Here is an 11519-nt window from a genome sequence, read left to right on the forward strand (position 1 = left end):
TCTGTTGCTTGTTTCTAAAGTTTTATGTTTCATTGGTGTGTTGCTTGTATCTGTCATACCCCACTAACCTGTAATCTGTGTACATGCATTTTGCTTTGTGTAATCTGTACATAAATATGCATATCTGAATTTTAATATAACTGCACTGTTTTCTTCATGATTAAATTTACTAAATATATCAGTGTAAACCAACATGATTAAACTAGTCCTATTGAGTATAATGCATGCAAAGTGTAAATTGTAATGTTGAGTTGTTTTGCTAGGTACAACCGACCACTAGTTCAGCAGAGGGGACCAAGGATCTTAAGTCTCTGTCAGGAGGCGAACGATCCTTCTCGACTGTATGCTTCATCTTGGCATTGTGGGATGCCATGGAGTCCCCTTTCAGATGCCTGGACGAGTTTGACGTTTTCATGGTGAGTGTAGCAACCATTTTGTTGTGTAGTTATCTGCCATGTGATCTTGGTAAAAGAATTACCATTATTCTGTTATAACCAATGGTTTTACCCCTTTTTTTGAGTGAGTGAGGAAGGTTTAAAGCTGATTTATCATTATTCCAACAATATCACGATGAGAGCGAACAGAAATGGCTACCTCTCTTGGAACCAGAAGCTATACCTCTCTTGTTACCAGTTCCAGTGCCTGTACTGCTTGTGGTGTTAGACAACTATAATTTCACTTGAACAGCTGCTTGACACAGAACACTGGCCAGCCTTAATTATTTACATGCTGCCATGATAAGGCTGAAATAACACTGACTGTTGTCTAGATGAACAACAAGTATATAGACTACAGGCAAATGGCAAGAATATTGGGGATTTAGGTCCCGAACTCCTCACAAATCTGATGATGTATTTCAGGACATGGTAAACCGGCGGATCTCTATGGATATGATGATGGAGGTAGCTCGGGTGCAGACAGGACGGCAGTTCATTTTCCTCACCCCACAAGACATGAGGTCAGAAATGTACAGGATCTGTCTGCCACTTACAAGTCATAGACATACAGTGTGTCACAGCAGACACATAACTTTCGGCTGACATAGCTGTCTCATGGTTCAGATAATTAAGCATGGGTTGAGGTTCATATAACATGATGTCTTTCATTTCTTTTTCTCAAATTTGAAATACATTCAGTTATATTTTGTTTTCAGTCAACTGAGCATCGGCATAGACTCACGTATTTTCCGAATGCCAGACCCTGACAGAGGTCAGGGAGTGTTACCGTTCGGTGAGACTCAGGAGGAAGAAGCAGAAGCTTAGTGTTGATGGAGTCCAGACAGCTGACACCAGAATCCTAGTGTTGACACTGTCCCAGACATCTGACACCAGAATCCTAGTGTTGACCAAGTCCAGACATCTGACACCAGAATCCTAGTGTTGACACTGTCCCAGACATCTGACACCAGAATCCTAGTGTTGACACTGTCCCAGACAACTGACACCAGAATCCTAGTGTTGACCAAGTCCAGACATCTGACACTAGAATCCTAGTGTTGACCAAGTCCAGACATCTGACACCAGAATCCTAGTGTTGACCAAGTCCAGACAGCTGACACCAGAATCCTAGTGTTGACACTGTCCCAGACATCTGACACCAGAATCCTAGTGTTGACCAAGTCCAGACATCTGACACCAGAATCCTAGTGTTGACACTGTCCCAGACATCTGACACCAGAATCCTAGTGTTGACACTGTCCCAGACATGTGACATCAGAATCCTAGTGTTGACCAAGTCCAGACATCTGACACTAGAAGCCTAGAGTTGACACTGTCCCAGACATCTGACACCAGAAGCCTAGTGTTGACACTGTCCCAGACGTCTGACACCAGAATCCTAGTGTTAACACTGTCCCAGACGTCTGACACCAGAATCCTAGTGTTAACAGTGTCCCAGATGCCTGGCACCAGCAGCTTAGTGTTGACACTGTCCCAGACATCTGACACCAGAATGCTAGTGTTAGCACTGTCCCAGATGCCTGGCACCAGATGACTTGGGTGTGTTGGATGCCTAATGCTACAATGTTGCAGAAGCCAAGTGGCCAATATTGTGCTGAATGCCAAGTCTCAATGTTTGAGGCATTTAATATTAGACTGTACTCCAGTCAGTGTATCATACAGAGAAATGTGTATTTTTACATCCTTTCTAATGACTTAGGTACGATTATGATGTCCAGATTTTATTATTATTGGATTTGACTTTCTACATTGGTAACTCTGACTGGTTGAACTATGGGCTGTTTTAGGAGCTACATGTTATCTTTTGTTTTCATGGATTCAGTGTTCATCTTACACGGTCATTCATTTTTGCAAGTTGTTTTGCATTTTCATTTTAGTAAGCTTAATTTATTGATTGTGAAGTATTACTTCTATTACTTGTCAAACTGACTTAATGTGCCAATTGTTTCCTGTTGTGACATGTCCCAGTCTCCTTATTTTCTACAGTGGGGAAGAAGCAATTACTATCTCAGCCAGTGGAACTGTTAGATTTTGAGGGATAGCTTTTTCTACCAAATGTGTCCTTTGTATCAAAATATGCTTGAATGTTAAGATGTAATGGCCAAGCCGAAAGTGACGAAAGACAATTGTTTTCACTAGTATCCATAGTCATAAGGCTAGGTAGTACTGTTTATGGAAGGCCAGGCCCTGGAAGGAACATAAGCCCTCCATCACACTGTTGTAGTTACTTAGAGGGGACTCTCCTGCATGCAAGGTTTCATGTTCAATACAGATAAGAAGTTGTGTATACTGCAACATGAGTCATCCAGCCACAAGTGTCAGAGTACCTTTGTGCTCACTTGCTTCATCACTGACATCCAACCCTACGTTCACTGGGGACAAACACTAACAGATACCTATATTCTCCACTGCAGTGTCCAGAACTGCTCAGTTGGCAGACCACAGACTATATACATACCTGGAACAGGTAGTTCATGCAAAACTCCCCTGCTTGCAAGTGCTTCTGGAATAGTCAGAATCAGACCTACTCATGTGTTTATTTGGCCAAGTTCAGGCCTGGCTCTCTTGGAAAGAAAATATCATCAGACAATCAGTGCCTTTAGAACAGGGTGTCATAAGGTTTGTAGTGCATTTTTTAGACCATTAAAAGCTGGCCCTCAACTGTTTTCATGCGATGTTACAAAAATTGATGTTATGTTTTCAGTGTGGATGAGTGAGTGTTCATGGATAAATATATTATAAAAAATTGTTATGTTGACTTTATGAATAGAAAATAAAATGTAGAAACAACTGTGACAGTAATATAGAGTGAGTGAGTTTTACGCCACACTCAGCAGTATTCCAGCTATATATGGCAGCGGCCTGTAAATGGTGTCTGGACCAGACATTCCAGTTATCAGTAGCTTGAGCATCGATCTGCACAACTGGGAACTGGTGACATGTCAACCAAGTCTGCGAGCCTGGCCACAGGATCACATGTACACATCTGCAACAACTTCCTTGGGCAGATTGATTTGTTTGTTTTCTTTTATTGTTGATTTCTGCGTGAAGTAATCACACACTGATACAAGAACATCCCCATGCTCAGGCCTACCATACAAACTGTGAACAAATCATCCAAACTGAACTCTCATACACCAAAATGGAACAAAAATTACCAATATAGGAAAATAAACTGCAATAATATCCTCTGAAACCAAAACAAACGCTCTGTAATGGAAACGTAATCGTTTGAAATGGAAACAAAACAGTGCCCAAGGACAGTCGCTGAGCATACAAAACAGCAGTCATAGCATCCCAAAACGGTATAAATATCGTCAAAGATGGCAGGTAGGGAGATAAAAAGGCTTTGTAAGCCAGACACCGAGGAGTATGAACATAGGTTTTGAAGCATATTGCAATAAGAGGAGGATGCGCTACATCCCAAGATCACATTTTCAAGATTACAAACATTATTGATAAGTAGCAAAGTTAATATGTCAACCTCAGTTGCTGACATTTTGGATGGGTACCACATGGTACTCTGTATACAGTGATCACTGTCCTAGACGGTACCATGTTGTTAGTGATTGTGGTACTTCTGACTGTAGACAGTCTTCACTGTCCTAGATAGTACAATGTAGTTAGTGATTGTGGTACTTCTGACTGTATGCAGTGATCACTGTCCTAGATGGGTACCATGTGGTTACTGATTGGGGTACTCCTGACTGTAGACAGTCTTCACTGTCCTAGATGGTACCATGTAGTTAGTGATTGTGGTACTTCTGACTGTAGCAAATCTTCTTTCTAACCATATGGTTCGTGACTGTGAAACACTGTATACAGCTATCTGGTTGAAACTTACAACAGACATCACAACAATGTAGTTTTACGTATTGGAAATGACAGAAGTGAACGCTGTCAGGCACCTAAACAATAGTACTTTCTTTTAAAGCATACTTTCCTGTTCAGACTGAGGGAAAGTTTGTATGATTTTATGTGTGGAGTGTTTAATCAGTGGGAGCTCATACAATATTTGTTGCTTTGCATCACCCTTCATCACAAAGAAGCCGACAAACAGCCAAAACTTTCCCCAATCCAGTTGCTGCAACACTGTACAAAACAGTTGAAAAGACATATACATGGTTAGCCATAAACTCCATTGGATCCATGTGAAGAATCTTTGGGGTCTCCTGTAAATGAGACTTAAGGGGCTTTAAGTCTCAAAAAGTGGCACGACCCAACAAGTCCACCCTTCTGATGTCCACCTAATACACCCATTGGACTCTGCCTTCAAGGAACATCTGATCAAGCGAGTTGGTAAGACCATCTTTCCACTGAGCAATACTGGAAACACAATGGGCCATCAGAGAACATCTGAGCAAGACAACACAGAAACATCTGGGTACAGCTGTCATCATCTGCTTGTTTCTCATCCAATCAGTTTGATGGCAGCTCGTCAGGACTCCTCATCTGCAGGTTCCTGCTTGATGACAACCTTCTCTTCTTCTGCCTCCAAGGAATACAGCATCTTGTTGATGGTGGCGTAGTCGAGTTGACTGCTGTCACTGCCATCTGGTTCTGCTGGGACCAAATCATCGTGCGAGTTTGGAGATTCAGAGTTCTGGACAAACTGGCGAGATTTCAGTCGACTCGGGAGCACTACGTCAGCATAGGCAACACCTTCTGTATGACAATCAGATATGTTGTTTATCAGTAAGACTGTTCAACTGAAACCACAAACTAATCCTAGGATCATAATGAGGGTAATATCTTAAATACAGTTAAATCACAGATTATTACAAACATCCATTGCCTTTGAAATTTCAAGAGTGCAACAACCAACAGCAGTTTGTTGTTAATGAAACCACATCCTGATGTAAGACTTCATTGTGCCCACTGCTGAAATAAATCATTTTTGACAGAGTTATATCCCTTCACTTAATTGTAATTGCCCACATAGCGTTATCTATCTCTGAAGAGATGCATGCAAAACCACTTGTCAGCATAGGAATCATTATGGCGGCTCTATCAGTGATGTTGCTCATCTCATAACCACATTGCTTCCCTCTAAAATATGCATGTTGTCCTCTAAACAAGATACATCTAACACAAATGTGAGTGAGTTCTGTTTTATGCCACACTCAGTAATATTCCTGCTATACAATTTTTTAAATCAGTTTACATAAAATGGTTTGACATCGTAGAGAATCTCACTCAAATGTTTTCTGATATCAAATACACAAAACATGAATTGATTAAAGTTACAAATGTGCGAGTTTTGATAAATTTGATCAGAAGACATGAGGGTGAGATCTTATTTATCATACAAAATCATTCTTCATCAGTGAAAGAATTTTCTGAACACAAAACTGCCATTAGGTATCTTGAGCAGTGACGTCTGAGCATTGTGATGCCATCAGCCTTATGAAATAGCATTGTGACGTCATAGCATTGTCATCGATGTTCTTTGTGATGTCAAATATTGGGAGGTCAGTAACTGATGACGTAATGGCATTATGACAATTCAGTTGATGAGTATATACAATGTAAATGTCACTTGTTCTCAGTCAAGTGATATCTACTGTCCAGGCCGGTTTTGCATGACAAGATGCCACAAAATGCAGGTGACTTCTTGGAGAACTCATCTAGCTTGCAGTACATTTTCATGTCTAAAAGCGATGACTCAGAAGGTGAAATGATATTTTTAAAATTCACCAATGTCAAATGCAACTTTATAGTGACAGAAATATATGTGTTTCCACTCCTTGTTACTATGACTATATGTTTGAAAGCCCACCTTCTCGTGCAAGTCGCTTGACCTCCTTTCTACGATTGTTGAACCAGTTGGACACAATGTAGGCTGTGACCCTCTCTCTCTCTGACAGTCTTCGTCCTGCTACAAAACACAAATACCATGCACAAGGGTTTTGGCTTTTAAACACATTTGGTCATGGTTATGCATAAAGTGGGGAATTTCTCTGCGTGCTGTTTGTCTTTCATCAAGGGTCATCCAAATATAGTGAGCATCAAGAGAGTGTCTCAAGTTTCAGTACACTTGTGCTTCGAAAACCCCTGACCTTCCCATCCAGTAATTAATGATGGGAGTATTTAGTCGTTTTCATACCTCATTTTCATACCAGGTAACCAGGCCATGGCACTTCAATGAAGGTCTCAGGTAACCAGCTTGGGTCTGGTAGGCAGTGAATGAGTTTGGTTCTATTCTGCTTGTATTTCAGTTATATCACATAATGTGAGCTGGATGTGGGAGGAAAGCATGAGGGGGTACATACATAGAACCTAAACTGACATTTGTCCCCATGATCACAAGTCATGCCAAGGGACATAACTCTACACCTTAGATGGTCACCCCACTTAGACCTGTTGGCTCTCAGTTACATGTCACCATTCCTATACATTGTGGAAGGTTAACTCAAGTAGTTGTACGTAGGTCGTACATAGAGGACTGGGTATGGGAACAAAGAAACGTCTTGATTCTGTAACAGTACAATGTGTCACCTCTCACCACAAGGTCATCATGTTTTCAAATGGAAATATGCAATGATTTTCTTTCTTTGAAAGCTTGCTCACACCCTAATTCATGTTTCACAGACATCAGGCTGCATACTTACAAACTATTTTCATAACATCATTGCACTTGACAGCTATCTGTTCACGCTCCTCGTTCGATGGGTATTGATTGGCTCGGAATGCTTCTTCCAGAATCTCAATGTGCTTCTCTCGGAAGGTGAAGCGCTCACGGCGAGGTATGGGCTCACTGCCATGGATGATTGTGAAGTGGCTGTCCTGCGTGCTGCTGTCCAGACTGGTCTCTACCACAGAGGGAAAGCAGGAATCTCATCATTCCCATCGGAGTATTATACAGACTGGACAGAAATGTTGCAGCAGATAACAAGTCTATGTCTGTTCTCAGGTCCACAAGTTACAGTTAGTAATAATACATGGACTAATACATGCAGAGACAGCAAGAATCAGCATATTGTTTTTCAGAAGAGGTACCGGCACTTTCATTTTCAATGTCTTGTCACAGTTACATCCATGCTTTCCGATAATTTCAAAGTCCTGGATTCGAACCACGGACCTTCTGATCCAAAGTCGGATACTTTGTGCACACGACCAGCAAGCTGACAAGGTAAGTTTGTTACATGTGGGATGATTCCAAGCCCTGTTTCACTCCAATAAAAATATTGTACGACAGAAATAAAGGGGTGACAAGCATGGTGCCATTGTGGCCACCTGGTGTTCCTACCTGGTGTCCTGATGTTGGGAATGATCTGTACAACTGGCTGCCCTGTTCCCTTCCTGTGTACAAGAGCTGCTTGTGGCCTGGACATTGAAGGTTTGCTCGGCACGTATGTAGTGGTACCTGCCTTCTGAAGCTGCTTCAGGTACCAGATGTAGATGGAGCGTCTCTGGTTGCTAGAGATGTCCACAGTTTCTCCCTGAAGAAAGCGGTTGATGGTGGAAACCGATAGTCCTAGAATAAAAAGAGAGAATCCATTAGTGGGAACAAGACACATCCATTGGTGGCACTCGTAAATATCTGTGAAGACAAGACTCATCCATCGGTGGCACTTGTAAATATCTGTGAAGACAAGACACATCCATCGATGGCACTTGTAAATATCTGTGAAGACAAGACATATCCATCAGTGGCACTTGTAAATATCTGTGAAGACAAGACTCATCCATCAACTTTATTGATTCTTCCAGTACAAGTACTAGTTTCTCAGACTTCAGTCCTGCCCTTGAACTAAGCCCATGTGATCTCTCCTTAGGCAAGTGTGAAGCCCATTTCTTGTGTACCCTTCCATGATATTGCTGGAATATTGCTGGAATATTGCTGAAAGCAGCATATACCCATACTCACTCACACAAGTGAGTTTGTTAAACAATTGCTTCTGTTCACCCGGCAGCAAATGGGTACCCAGTGAAATAAGTCGCAAGACGATTAACCCTCTAGTGCCTAAGAGGCTGCTTGGGTTATCTACAGTAAAGATGATCAGATTGTGTGCTTTAAGCATATACTTAAGGATATATAGCCAGTTAAAGGTGTGATATAAATGATCTCATCATTATTAATATCATTACCAGTTTAATTTATCAATTCACAACTACTGTTTTTTACACAAACACACTTGTGTCAAGTTGTCCTGAAGCCAGAGAATTTACAGCCTCAGATGTGAAAATATCCTGATGATAAATCCTCAAATCCAAGTATAACTCTGATTTTGATTATAGTTCTCACAACACCTGACCTGTGAAGATCCAAGATAGAATAGGTCTTCAGCAATCCATGCTTGCCATAAAAGGCAACTATGCCTGTCGTAAGAGGTGACATACGGAATCGGATGGTCAGGCTCGCTGGCTTGGTTGACACATTTCATTGGTTCCCAACTGCGCAGATCAATGTTCATGACAGTCAGTGGACTCATTGAACTAATGGCACTTTTCAGGACTCAAACTGTAGTTACAGAAAATCAACACCTGATAATCCAACTGCTATCATTACCTGTTTTGTCCGCAATGATTGGCACCCTGACACCAGCCATTGTTACCATGGTGACAATTTCTTCAAGTCTCTTTGGAGCTGGCATTCTGTCAACATAGAAAATATAGATGTGTCAAAAGCATCCCCACAAAAACTTTGTATTGACCTGGAGACCAAACTGGTTCCATATCTGCTAGACTATGGTTGTTTGCATACTTAAGCTACTTGAAATTCCTTTTATTGCTGATTTCTTTAAGTAAAAACAATTGCCAGGAAACATAAACAATGGTAGCTCTATTATCTTGATAAGGTTAATGGTGAGGTACATTAGGTGAAATGAAATAGACAGCTTGTGCTGCATTAAATGTTGGTTAGGTCACAGTTACCTCCCTTCAAACAGCCACCTTCAGAGGTGATGTCAAAGAGAACGGTTTAGTTCAGAAGTAAACAAACATAAAAAAACATGGTACTAACTTCATGAAGTCATCTAGTCTGGCTTTGAGGTCATCATCGATCCCAATGGAGGTATTGTTCTGTGGACTGACCAGTTCACGCTCCTCGAAGGAATGTACAACAATCTCCTCGTCCCCAAAACCCCCCTCCTCCTCATAGCTATCATCTCGACGACGCTTGACCCTTGACACCTCTGTAGAACTTGAGGCTTTGGCAGACTGACATGGTGTCGGCTGATTTAATGTCACAGTGCCCATTGGCGCCAGACACTGGGGGACAGTGTACAGGTGTCCCAGTTCAGCATCAATGCGGCTGAAGGCATCAAAGGCCTGGATTACCTGTTCTTTGGTGATACCGCTGTTCCTGAGGCGCCGGATCAATTCAATCTGCTCGACAGTGAAGAGGGCTTGTCCAGTGCCGACGGACACCATCGGTAGAGACATGGCTGCCCAGCACTTCAGGCTATCAAAGAGACATAACAAGCCATAAAATACATGTACTTGTGTTATGTGAGCAATCCATTGCCCTAGCTCATATAATTTACTGTATTCAGTCATACAGTTGCTTGCTGCCATACCTAACTTCTCCTGTACCCAAAACATTAATACCTAGACAATGGACATATACTGATTTCATAGGACATTAGTGCTGTTAGACCCAATACACATTTTTAACGTCAAGAAATAACTTCTATGAAATATCCACTGGGAACATATTGCAAGTATTACAAAAAGTTTTATTCACATCTAGTGTTATCAAAGTCCCAAATTCATATCTTGAAATAGTGGTGTACTTGTACTTGTGTTATTCACAGACAGGAATCTACTAAATTTATCAAAATCCTGTTCAAATGCCTTTTTCTCTCCCATTTCACTTACTGTGCAACTTGAACTTAATTCATTGCTATGCAATATTGTGTTTGTCCTTCAGTGATGTTACTGGGATGCTTACGTTAATGCAAACTGGGGGAAAGGTGTGTGTTCACGAATGGTACTTTCTTAAAGTTCTTATTTTCTGAATTTCAGATATATTCCTCCATGTTTAACAACTGCATAAGTGTGATAAAGCAACATTACACACTATGTATTGTCTCTCTTATGAGACAAGCACACAAACAAACTATAACAGCCATCATAATATCTACATGGAACATGTTTGATTTCCGGGTTTTTTTCTGTTCTCATCAGGATTTGTTACATATGAACTGATAATATTATTTTTGTTATGTTTATTGATATGTTTTTGTTTCCTATAATCACATGAAGAAAAAAACAACTGGCATACTACATGTGCACTGTTTGGTGGTGTTACAGGCGTTGGTAGATAGAAGGCAGATAAGGTGGTGAACCGACCCAGTATTGTCCAGGACTTATGGGCGTGTTCTCCGAATTGTCCCTTCCTGACCCAACCAAAGCAGGCAACAAAGTGTAGACGTTATAGTATGGGGATTCCCCAAGTTTAAAAATAGATCTAGATAAGTTCTTGTAACATTACTTTATTCCTAAACGCTAATTACACGGAATCTTTTTAACATATTTCTTAGTTAATAGAAAACGGCCGCTCGAAGCGTTAACTACTTAACGAGCACATCGGCGGCCATGTTGGTTAGACTGGTTAACTTACCAACTCACTGCAACGCGCCTAACTGCGGCTCCCTCCGTGCCATGTAACTCTCTCCACAATGTGTTATACTGTTATACTCTAGTTTGACATTATATTACTGTATTACTGCACTCGGGTATAAGCATGCATTTAATATCGGTGGTGTTTCTAGCGAAACCACGCATCGCCTCACTTGCTAATCTCACTAACCAGGTTAACAGCGGTCGTTCTCACTAACACCATGCATCACATATGCGACAGTGGTAACCATGGAACGTTCCATTCTTGGAAGATTGGGGGTCACGGGCAGAGCACTAGTGCGCGTCTTGTAATTATTTCAAATTATTCAACTCGGCAAGTTATTTGCCAAATGTTCTGAAAAATGTATAACCGTTAAAGTGATAACATAAATGTTTCGACTATTTACAGGTTACAGAGAGTTATTTTTCAGACAGAATGAAAAATAAAACGATTATTTCCATCACCTTCGACAAATCAGAGACCATATTGTCCCT

At 41.1% G+C, this 11519-nt stretch overlaps 2 protein-coding genes across 4 annotated transcripts in view; one reads left to right on the forward strand and one right to left on the reverse strand.

The window, feature by feature from the left end:
• Positions 1 to 3260, forward strand: part of LOC137290800 (structural maintenance of chromosomes protein 6-like) — a 62558-nt gene extending 59298 nt beyond the window's left edge. For both annotated transcript variants that reach the window (XM_067821929.1, XM_067821930.1), the window contains exons 25-27: positions 264 to 416; positions 861 to 958; positions 1154 to 3260. In XM_067821929.1, coding sequence (XP_067678030.1) covers positions 264 to 416; positions 861 to 958; positions 1154 to 1262 — 360 coding nt within the window. In that variant the 3' untranslated portion in view covers positions 1263 to 3260. The remainder of the gene's footprint in view (positions 1 to 263; positions 417 to 860; positions 959 to 1153) is intronic.
• On the reverse strand, positions 3247 to 11288 carry LOC137290802 (homeobox-containing protein 1-like). Of its 2 annotated transcripts, none has more exons than XM_067821932.1 (7): positions 11026 to 11288; positions 9424 to 9864; positions 8971 to 9056; positions 7708 to 7935; positions 7070 to 7270; positions 6238 to 6336; positions 3247 to 5123 (listed from the first exon to the last, which is right to left on the reverse strand). In XM_067821932.1, exons 2-7 carry the CDS (start codon positions 9843 to 9845, stop codon positions 4897 to 4899), a joined length of 1263 nt encoding a protein of 420 aa, XP_067678033.1. In that variant the 5' UTR covers positions 9846 to 9864; positions 11026 to 11288; the 3' UTR covers positions 3247 to 4896. The 2 variants fall into 2 exon arrangements, with proteins under 2 accessions (XP_067678033.1, XP_067678035.1); XM_067821934.1 differs by having other exon boundaries at positions 3463 to 5123; positions 11215 to 11262.
• Between the last annotated feature and the right edge of the window lie 231 nt (positions 11289 to 11519).

The sequence above is a fragment of the Haliotis asinina genome, chromosome 7, assembly GCF_037392515.1.
Source record: "Haliotis asinina isolate JCU_RB_2024 chromosome 7, JCU_Hal_asi_v2, whole genome shotgun sequence".
Classification (NCBI taxonomy): domain Eukaryota; kingdom Metazoa; phylum Mollusca; class Gastropoda; order Lepetellida; family Haliotidae; genus Haliotis; species Haliotis asinina.

Excerpts from the sequence above, each read along its gene's own strand:
- LOC137290802 (XM_067821932.1), bottom strand. The coding sequence starts at position 9,845 with ATGTCTCTACCGATGGTGTCCGTCGGCACTGGACAAGCCCTCTTCACT. Across the intron at positions 6,337-7,069 it reads TGATGTTATGAAAATAGTTT|CAGGACGAAGACTGTCAGAG; the intron begins GTAAGTATGCAG and ends TGTGTTTTGTAG. Across the intron at positions 5,124-6,237 it reads CAAGCGACTTGCACGAGAAG|AAGGTGTTGCCTATGCTGAC; the intron begins GTGGGCTTTCAA and ends ATTGTCATACAG.